This window comes from Chroicocephalus ridibundus, chromosome 4, assembly GCF_963924245.1.
Source record: "Chroicocephalus ridibundus chromosome 4, bChrRid1.1, whole genome shotgun sequence".
In the NCBI taxonomy this organism is placed as follows: Eukaryota; Metazoa; Chordata; class Aves; order Charadriiformes; family Laridae; genus Chroicocephalus; species Chroicocephalus ridibundus.
The window spans coordinates 70,062,625-70,082,947 of NC_086287.1; the positions used below are offsets into that span (position 1 = coordinate 70,062,625).

Genomic DNA, 20,323 nt, shown 5'->3' on the forward strand with positions numbered 1-20,323 from the left:
GCTGGAAGCCTGGTGGGTGTTTAGTCTGGGGAAACTGGAGCTGGGGAAGACGTGGGAATGGTGGGGAAAGGACAGCGGAGAGGGAAAGGTGATGCTCTGCTCCCATCCCCGGGGGGACGGGGGTCCCCGGGAAGGGGAGCGGAGCTGGGATGGGTCCTGGGATCACCTTGGCACCAGCCAGGGGTGATGGAGCGCTCCTGGGCAGGGAGGAGGTTGGCTCTTTTCCACAGGACCCTCCCAGCCTTGTTTGCTCCACATGCGAATATCCAGCAAAAGCTGCCAAAGCCGACATTCCCGGCCAGCCGCATCCCTCTGTCCGGCTCCCCGGCACCGCACCGCCTGCCAAAAACCCTCCCCTGTCTAACGGGCTCTAAATTAGGTTATTCAGACACCGCTCCAAACACTTCCAAAGCCAGTGCTGAGCTGGAGGAAGGTGAGAAAATTACGGTACAGCTGCTGACGAAGAGCAGGTGGACCCGGCTCCTCCGGGCACCAGCGGGTTTTTGGGGAAAGCCGGGCTTGGCAATAACATGGCATGTTGGGACAAGCACCCGCTCGCCACCCGGATAGCAAGGAGAAGCCACACGGGGTCAGCAAGAGTTTTGGAAAAAAAAAAAACCCTTGAAATTCCTTGCGGATGCTTCAAGTTTTTCCAGCTCCTCATTTGTCTTCTGGGTTTTGTGGCGTGCTGCTTTTTCTTCCGCTTTGGGTTGCTTTTATTCTGGGGTGGGTTTTTCCCCGCCCCGTCCCCCCCCCTCCCCAACCTCTCTCTGCCAGGAATGTGACCGGCGAGAAGAGGGTCACGTCGGAAGTGTGATGAACAGGAGAGATTCGTCATACGCGGTGACGAGACTTTCTCAAAATCGTCCCCCCCCGCCCCCATCCCTCTCTAAATAGCTGCAATTTATGCAAATGAACAAAAAGAAGAGCTGAAGAAGGACTCGGCGCATCTGGCTGCCCACGCTGCTCCCTCTCCCAGGGCAGATGAAGGAGGGAGATGAGTCTGTGGTTGTGTTCCCACCTGGACACCTACCCCTGCCCTGAGCCTGGCCGGGTGGCTCCAGGGGCTGGATCCCATTCCGTAGATGAACGTCCCCATGCCTGTGCCCAGCATCAGACCTCCCGGCACTGGGGGAAGGAGCTGGGACGGGGTGGAAAGCATCCCCCTGCCCAGACGCTCTGCTACCCCCAGCCATGGCCGCGCTGGGTGGCTGCCTCCCGCACCACCACCCAGCACCTTGGAGGCATGGCCAGACCAGGAGATAGTCCCAAAAAGCCTCCTTGGTCCCAGGGTTTCCCCATCATTCCATCACCAGAGCAGCATGAGGAACAGCAGCGTCTCCTGGTCCTTTGGGGTTTCCAGCCAGTTGGTGCTGCACCTGCCTCCAAAAAGGGCTGGGTTTTGTCATGGTTCCTCCTCCTCTTCCTCTTCCTCTCCCCAAGCAACCCGTTTCTGCTGAATTTGGCCTTCTGGCTTTTGCCCGGCAGGCTGGTGTCTGTCAAGGGACTTCCCAGCGGCGGTGGGGAACCCAGCACTTTGGGCTCTTCTCCATCAGAGCAGACCGGCAGCGACATGCCCTTCGGGGGAGCGTGCGGTGTCATCGCTCAGCCGGCAGCACGCCGTGCCCAGGTGACGGGGGACAGCATCTCCTAATGCCCACAGTGCAGGAAGGAAAGCAAAGCCCAACAGTTTGACTTGGAGAGGCAGCTCCTGTGGATGGAGGCAGTTTTTCATAGAATCACAGAATGGTTTGGGTGGAAGGGACCTTAAAGACCACTCAGTGCCACCCCCTGCCCTGGGCAGGGACACCTCCCACCAGACCAGGTTGCTCCAAGCCCCGTCCAGCCTGGCCTTGAACACCTCCAGGGATGGGGCTGCCACAGCTTCCCTGGGCAATCTGGGCCAGGGGCTCACCACCCTCAGAGTGAAAAATTTCTTCCTCAGATCTCACCTTTTTGGTTCAAGACGGCACGTTTCTGCGTTGAGCAAGAAGAAGAAGGAGCGGAGATGCTCTGCACGCACAAGCCCCAGCCTGGGGCAAAGACCATCCTCCCTGCCGTTTGCAGCACTGCAGCAGAGCTGGCACTGGTTGCACCAGTGCCCGAGGCAGACACCGTCCTCCCAGCGGGTGTGTTTTCGGGAGGCTGGTTGGGAGAACATCGCTCCGATTCCTTCCCCTAGGCAGGCTGAGCTTCTTCCCCGCTGGGCGCCAGGCAGGAAGGAGACGCCGGGTTCGCGTTCAGCCCTAGCGAGGGCAGCACTTCAACGCCGCACGTGCGCGAGTGCCGAGCTGCAACCAGTTTCATCTCCATTTCTTCCAGAACCGGGGCTCTCACCGGCCACAAACCATCCCTGCCCTCTCTGCCGGAGAAGGCTCGAAGTCACCAGCTCCATTCATGCAGTGTGAGAAAGACAGTCCACCACGAAAACATGCCGGGGCTGATGTCTGGCCCCTTAATCTGCCTTTCCCACCCCTCCTGTCATCTTGACAGTTTCCTGTGCTCCGCGTACACTCATCCAGAGTAGCAAAAAGGGGCCCGAAAGCAGAAAACAGTGGTTTCGTGCTTATTCATCATCACATGCGTCCTGCAAGCTGTGGTACGCGTTATGCAGCGGCGTTTCTGCAGCTAGAGAGGCCACTTCTTTTCCTGGAAGAGAAGCTCTGGGGGAAGGGGGGTGGTGGTGTTTCTCCTGGAGTTTGTTTCTGGGACAGTGGAGCGCTGGCATGGGGGGGCTGGAAGCCCCGTAATGGGGGCGGGGGGTGTGTGGGTGTGGGCGCTCAGCAGCGGTACCACCAAGTGATGCCTGGCCAGGCTGAAGGCTCAAGTGCGGGATGTCTCCTGAGTCACGGGGAGGCACGGACACCCCAGGGAGGGGGGATACACGGCACAGCTCCCCGCCGGGCTCACAGCTCCCCAAGGGAGCGCAGGGTGCTGGGGCAGCAGACGGGGCAAAATGGGGTAAATCTGTTCCCTGCCTCACCTACCCCAGCGCAGCAGGGCTTGACCCCCAGCCCTCCACCCTGTACCCCCTCCTCCAAGGCACACAGCCCTGGCCCCTGCAAAACCCCCGAGGGGCTCAGCTCCAGCTCCCGGCCCTGTAACCCCCCACCACGGACTCAGCTGTGCCCCCCCGACCCATACCCTGTCCTCTACCCCATAACTCCCCCCCCGCTGAAGAACTCAGTTGCGCCCCCCTCACCCGTAAGCCCCCCAGAGACTCAGCCCCTGTCCCTGTACCCCCCCTGCCAAGACACTCAGCCCTGACCCCTTATCTACAACCCCCCCAAGGGGCTTGGCTCCAGCTCCCTGCCCTGGAACGCCCCCTCCAGGGTCTCAGCCATGCCCCCTCCCTTACCCACACCATGTCCTCTACCCCATAACACCCCCCCGAGAAGAACTCAGCTGTGCTCCTCCTTACCCATAACCCCCCCAGGGACTCAGTCCTTGTCCCTGTACCAGCCCCCCCCTTCAAGACACTCAGCCCTAACCCCTTACCTGCAACCCCCCCAGGGGGTTCGGCTCCAGCTCCCGGCCCTGTAACCCCCCCCCCCAGGGACCCGTAACCCCCCCCGGCACTCAGCCCCGACCCCCTTCCCATCCCTCCTCCCGGTTTCTCCCACCGTCCCGCAGCCGCGGGTCTCCCGGGAGACCGCCGGGTGTCGTCCCCCCCCCGCTCCCCCAGCGCTCCGGCGGCCCGGGGAGGGCCGGGCGGCGGGAAGGGGCCGCCCCGGGGGCCGTTCCCGGCGGTACCGCACCGCCTCTCCCCTCCCTCCTGCCCTCCTTCCCTCCTCCCTCCGCCGGCGGGGGCCACCCGCCCCGCCGGGCCAGTCGCCACCGGCAGCCGCGGCGCAGCCCGGTTGCGGGACATCCCAGCCCGGTGCGGTGCATCCCGTTGCGGAGCGTGGCGGGGGGGGTTTATCCCGATGGAGCCGGAGGGTTACCGGTGCCGTAGCAGCCGGTACATCGAGAGCGGGCAGTCGGCGGTGCCCGGCTCGGTGTTGTTCGCCGCCGGGCTGTTGGGCAACGTGTTGGCGTTGTTGCTGCTGGGCCAGCACCGGCGGCGATCCCGGTCCCCCGGTGGTCGCCCGCCGAGGGTCTCCGCTTTCTACGTGCTGGTGAGCGGGCTGGCGGTCACCGACCTGCTGGGCAAGTGCCTGCTCAGCCCCATCGTGCTGGCCGCCTACGCCTACAACCGCAGCCTCAGCGAGCTGGGACCGGGTGGACGCACCGACGGCGAGCCCGGTGTCCTCTGCCAGCTCTTCGCCTTCCTCATGGCCTTCTTCGGGCTGGCCCCCACCCTGCTGCTGCTGGCCATGGCGCTGGAGTGTTGGCTCTCCCTGGGGCATCCCTACTTCTACCGGCGGCATCTCACCCGGCGGCTGGGTGCCACGTTGGGGCCGGCGGCGGCGGGGCTCTGCGCCCTTTTCTGCGCCCTGCCGCTGCTGGGTTTTGGGGTGCCCATGCAGTACTGCCCCGGCACGTGGTGCTTCATCCGCATGGCCGGCGGCGGGCCGCGCCAGCTCGGCTTCCCCGTCCTCTACGCCAGCCTGATGGGCCTCTTGGTGTTGGCCATCGGCGCCTGCAATGTGAGCAGCATGCGGCACCTCTACAGCATGGCGAGGCGACAGCCCCGCCGCGGCCCCCCCGCCGCCGCCGCCCCGCGCATGGAGGAGCTCGACCACCTCATCCTGCTGGGGCTCATGACCGTCCTCTTCACCATCTGCTCCTTGCCGCTCATCGTGAGTAACCCCACCGCCCTCCTCCCCTGGAACAGCCCCCCCGCACCGCCCCCTGCCCCTGGGAGCTCGGGTGGTTGCTTTGCCCCCTCACTACCCCCCAAATACCCACCACCCCATCCCCGGGGGGGGCAGTAATTGCATTAACCCCTCTGGAAAATAATCCTTCCTCACCTCCACGTCCTCCCAAGGAGGTTGGATTGGTGCTTTGGCCCCCTCTGAATAGTCCCTCACCCCATCCATGGGGGTCAGGTTGTTGCCTAAAGCCCCTTGGAATAGCCCCCCCCATCAGCACCACTCAGCGGGGGGGGGGTGTCAGGTTGTTGTTTTTACCCTTTGGAATAAACCTTGGCACCACCACCTGCTCCTGGGGGCTTAGGGCAATACTTTGCCCCCCTCTGAATACTCCCCCAGCCTGTCCACAGGGGTCAGGTTGTTCCCTAAACACCCCCCGCCTCTGCCACCATCTCTCAGTCCCGGGGGGGGGTCAGGTTGTTGCTTTGGCCGCTTCGAATAAACCCTGGCACCATCCCTCACTCCCGGAGGTGTCGCGGGGGTGCTTTAGTCCCCTCGAAATAAAGCACCACCACAGCCCCCTCCCCGAGGGGTCAGGTTACTGCTTTAACGCCCTTGGAATATTCCCCCCCCCCGCCCCCCATCCTGGGAAGTTGCCCCCCTCTAAATACCACCAGCACCACATCCCCAGGGGTTAATTTATTGCTTTAACCCCTGTGGAATAACCCCCCCTCGCCACCGCTCTGTCCCAGAGGTGTCGGGGCGGGGGGGGGGTTAGGTAATTACTTTGCCGGCCCCCCCCCCCCCCGCCCCAAATGTCCCCCACCCTGTCCCAGGGGTCTGGTCGTTGCTTTAACCCCCAGGGAATAACCCCCAGCAGCACCACCCTCTCGCAGGATTTACGGGAGGGGGAGTTGGGTGGTTAATTCATTGCTTTAACCCCGCTGGAATAACCCCCCACCACCACCCTGTCCCGGGGCTTGGTTCATTGCATAAACCTCCTCGGAATACCCCCGCCCCCCCCCCATCACCACCACCACCACCCTGTCCCAGGGCGGTCGGGTCATTGCGTTGCTCCCCCCCAAGAATACCCACCACCAGCACCATCCCATCCCCAGGGGTTAATTCATTGCTTTAACCCTCATGGAATAACCCCCACCACCACCACTCTGTCCCAGAGGTGTTGGGGGGGTCGGGTAATTACTTTGGCCCCCTCTGAGTGTTCCCCACCCCACCCCAGGGGTCTGGTCATTGTTTTAACCCCATTGGAATAACACACCCCCCCCCATCATCACCACCCTGTTCCGCTGGGGATGCTCCAGAGGTTTTGGAGGGGTGTGTGTGTGGGGGATTGTCAGTTCATTGCTTTAGCCCCTTGAAACAACTGCTCCCCCCTGCCCCCCCAGCATCTATTCCGCGGCAGGTTGGTTCATTATGTTAGATCCTTCAAGAACCCTCCCATTCCCACCCCGCCGCCCCGGCCCCACCATCCCGGAGGCGCTGGGCAGATCTAGATCCCTTTGAACCCCACTGGATTTCCCAACCTGGCAGAAATCCTGCCTAAAATCCTCCATAGGGATGGGGGTCCCACTGGTGGGGTGGGGGTGGGAGACCCCTAGCATGGCAGAACCCTTGTTGCCCCCCCACCCCCCGCTCATGGTGTCCCATGTCCCACGGCCGGATCCTGCAGCACCACCTTGCTGTAACCTGCTCTGAGCAGAGCTGGTGCCGCAGCGGGGCTGGGGGGGAGGGGTATCCCAAAATCAGGGTGGGGGTGAGGGTGGTGCTACAACCCTAGGTGACAACTTCCACCTCCCTGTCCCCTCTGTCACTCTCTGGAGCCGTATCGTGACGCACCAGCCGCCAGCAGCCCCTGCATGACTGGGACTATACTGGTTTTACAATAATCCCAGTGAAAGCCCTGTGGTCTTCCAACGAGCAGGGCTCCAGGCTGGACCTGGAGGTGGAGGAAGGACCTTGAAGCCATCAATGGCCACCATATGGCTGCGATCCAGATGAGTTATCCAACAGATGCCTGCTCTGATACCCATCACCGTGCGGGGGGGGCAACGCAAGTGGGGTGCCCCAGCCCGGATCCTCCCTTTATTCCACCAAACTCCCAGTCCCTGGGACCAAACTTTCAGCTCTGACCTCCTGGCCCTGACGGGGACACGGTGCCCCCCGTGCCACCACCCTCCATGACCCAGCCCCAGCTCCCAGTTTCAGGCTCTGCCACCCACAACACGCGCTGATTCGATGCATAAGGGTATCGAGGGGTCAAAACCTCTTTTGCTGCCCCCACGGGAATCTTTTTGGCTCTCAGCTTTACCCCCTGTAGTGAGATGTTCCTTCATTTTTCCCTATTTCTTTGGTTTTTTGACAGATTCGAGTGTACATGGGGGCCTTCGCCGCCGATTTCAACGAGAACGCCGACCTCAGCGCCCTGCGGTTTCTCTCTGTCAACTCCATTGTCGACCCCTGGGTCTTCATCATCTTCCGTACCTCCTTCTTCCGCATGTTCGTCCGCAGGGTTTGCCGGAGGCTGCATTCCGGAAAGCCACCTTAAAAGGACCCGGCCCAGGGGGGGACAAGCAGTTCTGTCCCCTGGGCTGGCGCAGGACAGACACCCCGCAGCTCGGCTTTCCCTGAGCGCGTGGGTCTTGCAGAAGCCGGCGGCTGCTGGTGAGGATGAGGAGCGAGCGAGCTTTCGGCCCCGCGCCCCCATCCCGGAGCATCCCGGGGCAGCACGGGGCTGTTGCAGGTGGGGACGGCGTCCGATGGGGACGGCGTCCGATGGGGACGTCAAGTGTTTCTGCCCCCTCCCCAGGCTGCGTTTCGCCCCGGAGAGGAACCGGGGTGGGGGGTGGGGGCTCCCGGATACCTGTGAATATTTCCGAGCAGCAGCACTTTGTGGAGGGGTTGGGGAGCCCCCGGCTCCAGGAGAGCAGGAAGGGTTTGGCGTGTGGCTTCAGGGCAGCAGGGACGCGCAGGGAGGACACAGGGGTGCGGTGTCCCCGTCAAATAAAAGTGGTTCGGTAGCCCTGCTCCATCGCCTCGTCCTGTCCGTGATCCCGTTCCACGCCGATGGGGGGGGGGTTGATCTGGGGCTGGTTTGGGGTGTCCCCAGCCTGGGTGAGGGGGGGTGTGAAGGAGTATTTGGGGATGTGGAGGCACAGAAAATCGAGCAGCAGCTCACGGCTGCGCCGAGGAGCCAGAGGGTAGACAGGGGTCCCATCCGAGGACCCCCATCATCCCTCCCCGGGACCCCCATCATCCCTCCCTGGGACCCCCACCCCCTAACCCCGTATCCCCCGAGCAGGGCTGTGGTTTCTCCGCCCTGGCTTGCACTTCACTCAAAAAAATTGATTCGTCCAAGCGCTAATGTTGCATTTGTGTTACTCAGACGGCTACCTGTCCTGCTGTAATTATTTTAATTCGGTATTTATGATGATCCCCAGCCCTAATTAAGAGCAGTAATTGAGAGAATACAGAGGCCGGGAGGTCTAACCTCACGGGTGCAAGCACGCAAGCAAGCGATACATTTTAATGAAAGATCCATTTCCCCTCGACCACACGTATTAACTGGATTTGGTATCTGCCTCAAGTGACCATTTAGGCCAAAAAAAATTACGATGACCAAAGTCCCCATCTGCTTAGTGTCCTTGGAGGAGACAGGGCAAATACTTCTCCCCCTCGGTTGCAAGGTGTAGTCGTGTTCCTGCCAGTTCTCACGTGATATTTACTCTTGGTGTCAAATGGATTCTCTTTTTGAAGGAAGAAACCCACGCAAATCTATCTTGGGGGCTTTTGGAGGTGACCCGGTTGGGTTGGGGCTCTGGCTGTTTGACCGGCCAGGGCTCTCCTGGCTGGAGAAAAGGACAGTCCTGGATTTGAGGATGTATTTGGGGACCTGCAAGCTCTCAGTGCCTCTTATCGGGGTTTTCTAAGGAGAAAGAAATGAAATGAGGGTTGGTCCGTGGATCGGTTTCATGTTACCGGTGTGTTACTGACTTGGAGATGGCTCACGTGGGACCGCAGAGTCAACAGCACCGAGCCTGCGCTCTGGCTTTCACCGGACCTGTTTCGCCGCGGCAAGATGAAGGGCCAGGTGAGATAACGGCTCTGCAAAATCTTGCTGTTGTTCTCCTTGGCCTGACATCTCCTCCACCCTCTGGATCCATGCGCCGCTCGGGACGGAGGACCAGGCACGGCCAGGCTGGGATTGTGGAGCAATGTGAGCCATGGCGCTCGGTGCGTGCCCGGACTGGGACAGACCATGACCCCAGTGAGGATTCGCTCCTGGAGAGCCTCCCAGGAGAGGTCCCTGCCCCACCAGATGTGACTTTAGAGCCCAGGATACCGTGCTCCTGGAAAGCAGCAATTAAATTAAAAAAAAAACAACCAACCAAACAGGTTTTTTTATTAAGGTGCGTGACTACAGACTCCGATCCAAGCCCAAGATGATGCGCACACCACGGTGTCCGACCCATCCATGAGAGGGAAAAAAATTATGGAGCGCGGCGAGGGCTTGCGGGCTGCCAGGGTGACTCCCCGGTCCCTGCATCGTCCCAGTTGCATGTTCCGGCGACCTTGACGTGCTCGTCTGGCTTCTGGTGGTGCTTTTAATCAGCGTTCTGCCCTTACTGGTGTCCTACCTGCTCTGGGAACAGGACTTGGAGTCTCCAGCCGGCCACCGTTGCCTCTGGGCGAGCCCAGCTCCGGCTGCAGCCCGGGAGGTTTTGTTCTTGGGCTGAAAGCCAGGCAGATAAATCACTCCTCGGCGTCTTTCTGGGGCCCAGCACTGCCGTATCGCCATCCTCTCCAGAGATGGCAGCACGTCCCCAGCCAGGGCTGGCCTCCGAGCTGGGCCCCAGCGCCCTGGGCATGGCCACTGCGAGGAGGGGGCTGCCACAATCCATCCCGAGTTGCCCCCTCCGCGGGCACCCAACCCACTTCTTAATGCCCAGGCGCGTAGGGTTTGGGTTGAGGGAGTTACATCAAGCTCAGAGCCCTTTGCTGTTAGTGGGGTTGGAAAAAAAGCGGAAATAAAAGAGAAAATAAATAGAAAGGGAAATAAAATTAAAAAGAAAAGAAAAAGAAAAGAAAAGAAAAGAAAGAAAAAGAAAAGAAAAGAAAAGGAAAAGAAAGAAAGAAAGAAAAGAAAGAAAAGAAAAGAAAAGAAAAGAAAAGAAAAGAAAAGAAAAGAAAGAAAGGAAAGAGAAAAGAAAAATAAAAAGGGAAGGAAGGGAAGGGAAGGGAAGGGAAGGGAAGGGAAGGGAAGGGAAGGGAAGGGAAGGGAAGGGAAGGGAAGGGAAGGGAAGGGAAGGAAAGGAAAGGAAAGGAAAGGAAAGGAAAGGAAAGGAAAGGAAAGGAAAGGAAAGGAAAGGAAAGAAAGGAAAGGAAAGGAAAGGAAAGGAAAGGAAAGGAAAGGAAAGGAAAGGAGAAAATAAAAAATAAAATAAAAATGTAAATTAAAAAAAAATCCCTGCAACACGCCATTGAGCTGTAAATGTGGCTAAACAGGACTCAACAAAGCCCAGAGGCTCAGGGCTCTCAGGCAAGATGCTGGAGGTGGTGCAAGCTGCTGTGTGAGTCCCCCCCCCCGGCCCCGCCACGATCGCATCCTCCTCCCAGGCTCCCGGCACTGCTCCGTCATTCACTGCTGGCCCCTTGGTGCCGGATTGCTCCTGTGCCAGCCAGCCCCAAAGGGACGGACCTAATGCTTAATGGAGGCACTAAAGAGCCGCCGCTCGCCTCGCACCAAGGATGCTCTTTCCGGAGCTGCTGTGCCGTGCCCTCCGGCACTGCTGGTCCCATGCTCACGCTGTCACCGGTGTCACCGGCATCACCCAAACCCGCATCCTGCTCCTTTGCTGGACATCGAGTGTGGTCAGGGCTTTTTGGTTTTTTTTTTTGGTTTTGGTTTTTTTGGGGGTTTTTTTTTTTTTTTTTCAACTCGTGAAATCCAGGCACGACTTCGCACAAGCTCATTTCCCGGCAAATTGTTTAGTTCTTGCAGAGAGCTCTTTTTTTTTTTTTTAATTTTTTTTTTTTTTTTTTTTTTATTGTCTGCCTGCATTTTTCAGCCATTCTGGAAGCAGGAAGGCGCGTGCCTGGGCAGGCAGCAACGCCGGGGCTGCCAGGCACTCCAGCCAGGGCCTGCGGGGCTGGAAGACACAACCAGCGGCTTGATTTTATTTTTAACCCCTGCGCCCAGGTGCTCGCACAGGACAGCGAACCAAGGCGCCGGAACATGAACCCGCCACGTCGGTGCTCAGCCCTGCTTTTTTTGAGGGGGGTAAGCGAGGCCGCTGGCAGCACCAGTGCACGAGATAAGGGATGAGGATGAGAAGGCTTTGGAAGAAAAATGATGTCTGGCTTTGCTAAACGCAAGTTTTTCGTTTAAAAGAGTTGAAATCCATCCATGCGGTCCGGTCCATCCCTCCACACACAGGAGGGATGGTCTTCTCCCTGCCCGCGGTGACGAAGCTGGCCTTGAAAAGCCACCGGGATCCCGGCGCCCACCCCAGCCGTAGGCAACAAAATCCAGGCGGTTGAGTCCTCTTGGCTGCAGGGTTTCTATGAAATTCATGCAACTTTCCTACGAGCCCAGAGAGTTGTTTTTTTTCTCCAAGTGGGCCAACAAATCTTCTCTTAAGGAAAACAATGCCAGTGACCCTCGGGAGGACATATGGTCCTTGTTAGAGGCAAGACACCCGAGATAAACATGGAAGCAAAAGGAAGACAACAAACACTTCCCAAGAAACAGACAGATTGTGGCACGTTCCCTGGTTTTGAGCTCAGAAGGGGGAGAAAAAACAAGAAAAAAGCCCATCAATTTTCCTATTATTGCAAAAATATCCCATCAGAGGCGACTGTCGGTTGAGAAGCCTGAAGCCCCAAATGGGTATTTAAGGCTCCATTAGCTGCCAGGAAAATGAGCTCCAGGAGATGCCAAAACCCCTTCCTGAGCGGTGACATGAGACACCAGAAAGGAGTGGGAGGCTGGGAAAAGCCTTGGAGCAACCACCCTATGGGGTGCCTTCTGCTCGGAAAAGGTCTCCAGATGAGCAGACCGCAGCCTCCGTAAGCTGCTTGGATGGACCAGGATAGGATTTAGCCTCAACTCCATTTTTTAACCTGATTTCTGTGGATGCCACAGAAGGATGAATGTGGTGAGGTCCCATCGAGCCCTTGGGAAGCCAACAGGATTGTTCCCACCATCGGATGGGTTCCACGTGCTTCGGTGCTCTGCTGGCTCAGGTCTGCAGGGCTGTGAGGGAGGTTAAAAGAGGTCCTGGGAGGGGTGTTTTTCCAGCCCACCTGGGTGGAGTGTTAGTCCGGAAACCGGCTAAAACACCTTCCCTTCTGTCACACCCACTGCTTTGACCACGGGTAAGGGAAGGGCTGGGGCTGCGAGTCCTCCCCCCCGCGGTGAAGAAGACTTCAAGCTGCGCGACGAACGAAACCAAAGCGATGAATAGGAGCAGCCCATCAGAAACGGAGGTGCTGTCACAAACCGCAGCTTGCCCGGCCCTGGAGTTTGCCATGTACCGTATTTCCTTTGTGAAATTTCCTGTTGCAAAAGCAAAAGCAAGGTTTTAAAAATAACAGCCAAGACGCGCTTGTGGCAGCAACCTGCCATGTCCATGCTGGGGTCGATCAATGCTGCGTCGACTCACCGGGGTTTGGGGGGACCAGAGCACTTTGTGAGGACAGTTTTCCATTAGACTATGGATGAAGGGGTGCACCGGAGCCCTGCCTGTTCCCCTGTGGAGCCGGATCCCAGCTTGGAGGTCAAGGGTTTGCTTTCAGCAAAAGTGGGGAGAGGATCAGGGTCACGACCAGGGAAATGCTACGCAACAGCGAGAGCTTCCTGTGCCATCTGTGGTGAAACACTGGCCCAGGTTGCCCAGGGAGGTGGGAGATGCCCCATCCCTGGAAACATTCCAGGCCAGGTTGGACGGGGCTCTGAGTAACCTGGTCTAGTTGAAGATGTCCCTGCTCATGGCAGGGGGTTGGACTAGATGGCCTTTAAAGGTCCCTTCCCAACCAAACCATTCTACGATCTGCCAAGCACAAAGCCTCAGCAGAAGCAGCTTTCCTGGAGCTGGTATTTGGGGCAGATGAACCACGCTCAGCCAGGCTTGCAGTGGGAAGAGGGGTTCCCTCCCATGTCGCCCTCACACCCCACTCATGACCAGACACCGGCTGCACCCCCATGGGGACCTCCGATGACATATAGGAGGTCAATGGGGACATTGTGTGGGGCTGGCCATGGGGCAGGGTGTTCTCAGGGGGCTCTGGGTGCCTCTGGGGCCATGGGGGACCCACCTGCATAGCTTGGGCTCAGCTGCAGCTCACCGGTAGCCCGAGATGGCACCGGGGCTCATCACACCTTGGGGTCCTTGGACCAGCACTGAGGGTCCCAGAGCAGCACCGGCATCACGGCTTGACGTGAACTCAGTGCTCCCAGACCGACACCGCGTACCACCACGAGTCGGGGAGTCATGGATTGGTACTGGCTCTTGCTGTCCCTCTCAGGGATCCCAGAATGGCCTCGGGGCTCACGGAGCAGCACCAGGACTCCCAGGCCGATACTGGGACTCCCGGATCAGCACCAGGGCTGGCTCTGCCTCGGGGCTCCCGGAGCTGCACCAGGACTCCTGGACTGGCACCAGGACTTGCCAGGACTCAGGGCTCCCGAAGCCTCATGGGGACTCTCGGACTGGCCAGGGGCTGGCTATCGAGAGCTCCCGGATTGGCACCGGGACCCGCCGTGCCTTGGGGCTCCTGGAGCAGCACCGGGGCTGGCCGTGCGAGGGGCTCACGGACTGGGATGGGAACTCACCATGCGAGAGTCTCCCGGATCGGTATTGGGGTTAGCTGTGCCGAGGGGCTCCCGGAGCCACACCAGGGGTCCCGGTCCAGTACCAGGACTCTCGGACGGATTGGGGACTGGCCGTGTGCAGGGCTTCTGTTCCGACACCGTTGCTAGCCCGGCATTGGTTCTTCCTCAGCAATGCCGGGACTCGCGGACCACCACCGGCATTCGGCAGTACTCGGGGGTCCCAAAGTTGTACCGGGGCTCTCGGACTGGCTGGGGGCTGGCCACTGAGGGGGCTTCTGGATCAGCACCAGCGCTCCCGGCCCAGCATCGGGGCTGGCCGTGTGAGTGGCTCCCGGCCCGGCACCGGGAATTGCCCAGGACTCGGGGCTCCCGAAGCCTCACCCGGACTCTCGGACTGGCCGGGGGCTGGCCATTGAGGGGAGTCCCGGATCGGCACCGGCGCTCCCGGATCGGCACCGGGACTCCCGGCCCGGCACCGGGACTCGCCATGCCTCGGGGCTCCCGTCCTGGCACCGGCACTCGCCGTGCCTGGGGACTCCGGGGCCGGCACCGGGGCTCGCCAGGACTCGGGGCTCCCGGAGCCGCCCCGGGGCTCCGGTGCCCGTACCGGGACTCTCCTCCAGTCCGGGGGCTGGCGGTGCGCGGGGCTCCCGTCCCGACACCGTTGCTAGCCCGGCGTCGGTTCTCCCGCAGCAGCCCCGGCGCCGTCCGTGCTCGGTGCCGGGGGCGGCGGCCCGGGGGCCCCGGGGCGGTTGGGGGCGGGCTCGGGGGCTGCGGGCGGGGCGGGGTGGGGGGGTGGGAACGGGGGGGGAGGGCGGTGCCGGCGGGGCGGTGGCGGCGGCGCAGTCGTGCCGCGGCGGCGGGATGAACGGGACGGGCCCGGGGCGGTGCGAGCACGGCGGGAGGCTGCCGGCCGGGGCCGGGCCCCTGGTCAGCGCCCTCATGTTCTCCGCTGGCCTCCTGGGCAACCTCCTGGCCCTGGGGCTACTGTTGCGCTGCCGCCGCGGACCCCGAGCCCGCCCGCCTTCCCTCTTCCACGTCCTGGTGCTGGCCCTGGTGGTCACCGACCTGCTGGGCACCTGCTCCGTCAGCCCCTTCGTCTTGGCTTCCTACCACCGCAACCGCACCCTGACGGCCCTGGCCCAAGGAGGACACATCTGCCTCTACTTCGGCTTCGCCATGAGCTTCTTCGGCCTCGCCACCATGCTTATCCTCTTCGCCATGGCGCTGGAGCGATGCCTGGCCCTGGGGCAGCCCTACTTCTACGAGCGCTTTCTCAGCCCCCGCACGGGCTTGGTTGCCCTGCCTGCCATCTACACCTTCTCCGCGGCCTTCTGCTCCTTGCCGCTGGTGGGCTTCGGGCGGTACGTGCAGTATTGCCCCGGCACCTGGTGCTTCATCCAGATGCACCTGGACTACCTCCAGCGGAACGGCGGAAGGGAGGTGTCTGGGTTGGACGTCACCTTCTCGCTGCTCTATGCCACCCTCCTCCTCTTCCTCATCCTCTCCGTGCTCCTCTGCAACCTCAGCGTCATTGCCAACCTGGCCCGCATGCACCACCGCGGGCAGAAGACCCGACGGCTGGCCACGCTCGAGCAGCCCCGGGCGGCTGGCGGCTGCGGCCGGCGCATGTTCTCCATGGCCGAGGAGATTGACCATCTCCTTCTCCTCTCCATCATGACCATCACCTTTGTCATCTGCTCCCTGCCGTTCACGGTGAGTGCGACCGCCTCTCCCCTGGGGGTTCTTCTCCCTCCCTTTATGAGGCTCCCCCCCAACTCCACTGCCCAAACCTCAAGGGCTGAGGTCAAAGCTTAGCTCCTCCTGAAGCTCAGGAGACCCCGGGTCTGCCACAAACTGGCCAATTTACACATCCTGCTGTGGGGAACTGGGAAAATCACCCCCTGTATCCCAAGTGCCGGCAGGAGGATGGGGCAGTAGGAGGATGGGGTGGCAGGAGGACAGGACGGCAGGAGGAGAGGGTGGCAGAAGGACAGGGTGGCAGGAAGATGGGGTGGCGGGAAGATGGGGCAGCAGGAGGAGGAGGACGGGGTGGCAGGAGGACGGGGCGGCAGGAGCAGAGGCGCCCTCCCATCCCGCAGAGGCTGTGAAGTCGGGTGGCGTGGCCCAGGCAGGGTCTGGGGTAGGGGTCCCCTGGACTGCAGTGCAGTTGCAGTGGTTCCCAGGAGCCAGGCCATCATCATGGAGGTGTGAGAGGAGGCAGGGCAATAAATTAGACATGCAAAGATGGGGATGAAGGAGGTGCCACTAGGCTGGGCCGGAGACAGCAGGTATCTGCGCTGGGCAGGCAGAGTTATCCCAGATTTCTGTGGTGAAGGGGAAGGGTGGAGCTGGAGAGGGCAGGCAGCACCCACCTCACCGTTAGACGGAGGTCTCCATTCCTCTGCAACAACACTGGGGTGCAGCACGGGGATGGGGGGTTGCTGGCAACAGAAATCCAACACATGGGCCACAGCATCCCTCATCCCAAGGGTCACACCCACATCCCGTGCCCCTGGGTCTGCTTCCAGCAGAAATACGGGGTCAAAACACGGCAGCCAAGCGAGGAAGGGGAGAGAGCAAGACCCCTGACTCTGCCCCAGGCTCTCCCTGCCAAAAGGTCGCTTTTCATCCATCCAAGCCATATTACACCAGCAGCATCGCGGAGTCCGGAGCACCTCGAGCCACTCGTGTCCCCTGCCCGTGTACGTGAGCCCGCCACCGTGGGAGGTCATTTTCTTCCCATTAGAAGCGAGCCCCACCAAGGTTGGGAGCGCAGCCAGCGCTAATTTTGTGCTCACGGTGTTAAATAGACGTTACCTTCCCTCCGTGCTCCCTTTCTTTTCCCAAGAGAAAAGAAAATAACCACAGGCTGCAGCCGAGCCAGGCTGCCTGGGCTTTAAGATGGAGAAAGGACAAAGCAGTAATGTCCGGGTGCTTGCGAGCATCCCGAGAGCCAGACGCGGCATCCTGAGAGATGGTTCAGCTCCCGTCAATGGGCCCACACATGATGGGCGGCTCTGCCCATGTCCTGAAAAAGCTCAGGTTTGAGCGCTGTGGTCATTACCCCTTGGTGGGGACATGTGGGCAGGGCCCCGCGGGTCTGGGAGGGGGCAGATGGGATGGGAAAGTGCTGCTGGTGGGGATCCCGTGGGCCCTGTGACGGCAGATATAGCCTTATCCAGAAGCACAGCCGGCTTTTCTTTTCCCGTCGCCCAGCTCCCATGTGTTGGGCTGCGTTTTGGCAGCGTCTCAAACCCAGCCTGCTGCGCGCTTGCCGGTGCCTCCTTGGTGTGACACTTTCTCTTCTGGCTGGGGCTGCCCACGGCAGCCACCCTCTGAGGAGCAGCCCGGGCACACCAACCCAGCGAAATCCTTCCCAAAAAAGCCCCGAGCCTGGGACAACCCTCCGGTACCGGCTGCACCTTGGCCACCTGGTGCCCGGGGATGCAGCATCCCTGGGTGGTACCCAACAGATCCCAGCTGGAGGAGGGATGCTCACGCCTCCTGCGCCCCCAGCTCCTGTCCCCTCTCCCCCGAAGCGAGGGGGTGGCGATTCGCCCCATGTGAGTAAGGAGTGCTGAGTCACCCTTCCAGGAAGCCCCGTAAGCATCTATGAGTCGGCACGTTGCAGGAAGGACCGGAGCGGTCCAGCCACCCGCATCCTCTCCGTCTCGTACGTTTATTTGTCCCATGTAGTTTACAAGGTGAGACCCACGGCTCCCTCGAGCTGCCTTCGTTGCCTTAGGGCTAAACGAAGCCTCGTCGCCGGCTGAGAGCAGAGCGCGGGTCTGGCTTTCGTTAGCAAGAAGTTCATTTGAACCGGTGGAGGCAAAAAGTGCTCTGTGACAGAGAAGAGACAGAGTGTGTGCTCCTTAGGAAGGACATGGAGCTGTTGGAGCGGGGCCATAGGAGGCCCCGGAGATGCTGGGAGGGCTGGAGCCCCTCTGCTGTGAGGACAGGCTGAGAGAGCTGGGGGGGTTCAGCCTGGAAAAGGGAAGGCTCCGCGGAGACATTCCAGCCCCTTCCAGTCCCTAAAGGGGCTCCAGGAAAGCTGGGGAGGGACTCTGGATCAGGGAGGGGAGCCATAGGACAAGGGGGAATGGCTTCAAACTCAAAGAGGGAAGATTTAGAGGAGATCTGAGGAAGAAATCCTTGGCTGTGAGGGTGGTGAGCCCCTGGCCCAGGTTGCCCAGAGAAGCTGTGGCTGCCCCATCCCTGGAGGTGTTCAAGGCCAGGCTGGATGGGGCTTGGAGCAGCCTGGTCTGGTGGGAGGTGTCCCTGCCAGGGCAGGGGGTTGCAACTAGATGATCTTTAAGGTCCCAAACCATTCCATGATTCTCTGACAGCACAAATCTCCCCAAGAAGCTGCCCGGGGACCAGCTCCTGGAAGCCCAGACCCGACATTATTTCTCCCCATCGTGTTTTGCAGATCCGCGCCTACGTGAACAAGTTCAGTGGCAAAGAGGACACTGACAACACCGACAACTGGGACCTCCTGGCCCTGAGGTTTCTGTCTATTAATTCCATCGTCGACCCTTGGGTCTTTGCCATCCTGCGGCCGCCAGTCCTGCGGTTCATGCGCTCTGTGCTGTGCTGCCAGGTGACCCCCGTGAGCCAGGACAGGCGGACTCCGTCCCCGGCAAAGACAAAACCGGCAGCCCGGCTGGACCCCTGTGGGCAGTAGATCCATCAACCATCCCAGGAGACATCTGCCAGGTGAAGCACAGTCCTGGCAGATGTTAAGGAAGCTCTGCCTTGTGGCCCATCAAGAGACGTATCTGCTGCAGGCTGGGCCAGGTACGGGTGGCCTGGCCAGGTGTCACTGCGTGTCTGGGAAGCCCCTGGAAAGCCAGCGCGGTCTCTCACAGGGCAACAAAATACGATGGGACAAGATCAGAAGGGCTGATGAGTACCTGGATACCGCTGTCGCCTTTAGACGGGGCTGCTCCCACCCGGCAAAGGGTACAGGCTGCGTTCGGCCACGCTGCGGGAGGGTCGGGGGGTGAGGCGTGGGGGGGGCTTTGCTATAACACTACTGCCCGGGGTGTGTGGGGGGGATGTCGGGGAACAGAGCTCCCAGCCAGGTCCCCTTTCGGGCTGAAGGCACCGTGCAGGTAGGAGACAGGTCCTGGAGATGGGGCTGGGTGGCCACCGTGCAAGCACCCATCTCTGCCCCCAGGGTCCATAAAGATCGAGGAAGGGAGCAGTGTATCCCCAAATATTCCCCTTCGTTTGGGAGGCTGGCTGCCTAAAGAAATGCACTTTATCAGGTGTAGGTCTGTGTGCATGTGTCTGTCTGTCTGTCTGTCCCCTGCCCCCAGAGATTTTTAGGCTCCGGCGGGTGCCAGCCCAGCTTGTCCGAGGGGCACCGAGGCAGAAAAAAAAGCCAAATTGTGGCACTTCTTTTGGGCTGTGATGGCAGCTGAGCGCCCTTTTTGGAATTTTCTTTGTCCCATGGTTTGTGCAGGAGCCAACAAGAGGAATAACGAGCCTGACCAAGGAACGAGAGGTTTGGGTCACAGCCATGTACTTTATTCATGTCCAGGGCGATGCTGCCGATGGGCTTTGGGACAAACCGGCTCAGGAGCAGGTTTTATTTGAAAAAAACAAACAAACAAACAAAAAATCCCAAACCCAACAAAACCAAAGAAACCCAAGTGCAGAAACGTCCAGGTGATCAATCCCACCCCGTCCGGCAGCATCCTTCAGCGCTGCTGTTTTGTTTCGTGGGATGCCTGTTGCTCTTCGGGGCTCCGGGCTGGTCCCCACTGGGGACAGGAGCATCTGGCCCCCCCGGGGGAGCTGGGTTTGTCCCCAAGGCCATCGCTGCCATTAGGGGTTGCTGGGGGCCGGTGGGGTGTTTGGGGGGGGGGGCGGGGTGTGGAATTGTGGCTCCCGTTTGAGCAGCATCCAACAAACGTGGTGTCTTAGTGGGGTGTCTCGTCGTCCATTTGGGAGCTGCAGCTCCCACTCGGAAAGCCCCAAGGTGGCGAGGTTTGGAGCTTTTCTGCGGTTCGTTAGTTGAGGTGATGTAAAAGAAAAAAATAAATTATTATTTAAACAATAAAGGTCTCTCAAAGGAGCCTGCGGAATTGTGCGTGGGTTTGTGGTGAAGGCGCACCTCAGGGTAGATCTGGCTCCCAGAGGAAATGTGTCACCTGCCTGGAGCATCCGTGGGACGAAACCTTGGGATTGTGGGGGGAGAGGGCAGGAGGGGAGGCTGGGAGGGCAAACGCGTGCCTAAAAAGTGAAAACAGGCTGCGTTTTATAGATGTATGATGACATTTCACCTGGCCCCCGAGCTACCAAAATACCCTCTTCTCTGAGCTCTTCCCTAGAACTCGTATATCCCGAAGCCAGGGCGAGGCAGGCCAAGCTCCTACCTGTTGTCAAAATAAAATAGAATTTGGAAAAAAAAAAATTAAAAAAAAAAAAATACCCACCCTAAAAAAAGGCAGAATTTATGACACTTCTGTCAGGCAGCCAACATCCACAGGAAGTTTACTGGCCTCCGAAATGTGCGTGTGGGCAGATGTCAGGCATGGGCTGCTATTGCTCAAGCCCTGCCGGCGGGATTCTGGCAGCACCCTGCGGCTGAAGGAGGGGGGTGGGTGGGAGTTCAGAGGGTGGGTTTTGGGGGTGGGGGTTATAGATGTGCCTTGCACGGGGGGGACACGCTGCAGCTGGGGCGCTCCCCACGCTGTCGCGTAACTCG

The 20,323-nt window shown here is 60.1% G+C and overlaps 2 protein-coding genes across 2 annotated transcripts; both read left to right on the forward strand.

The window, feature by feature from the left end:
* The first annotated feature begins 3,819 nt into the window (after window positions 1-3,819).
* Window positions 3,820-7,818, forward strand: PTGDR (prostaglandin D2 receptor). The gene is made up of 2 exons (XM_063332575.1): window positions 3,820-4,742; window positions 7,138-7,818. Exons 1-2 carry the CDS (start codon window positions 3,927-3,929, stop codon window positions 7,318-7,320), a joined length of 999 nt encoding a protein of 332 aa, XP_063188645.1. The 5' UTR covers window positions 3,820-3,926; the 3' UTR covers window positions 7,321-7,818.
* Window positions 7,819-14,463: 6,645 nt separating this feature from the next.
* Window positions 14,464-18,595, forward strand: PTGER2 (prostaglandin E receptor 2). The gene is made up of 2 exons (XM_063332674.1): window positions 14,464-15,321; window positions 18,038-18,595. The coding sequence occupies exons 1-2, from the start codon at window positions 14,470-14,472 to the stop codon at window positions 18,290-18,292; spliced, it is 1,107 nt and encodes a 368-aa protein (XP_063188744.1). The 5' UTR covers window positions 14,464-14,469; the 3' UTR covers window positions 18,293-18,595.
* Window positions 18,596-20,323: the final 1,728 nt, after the last annotated feature.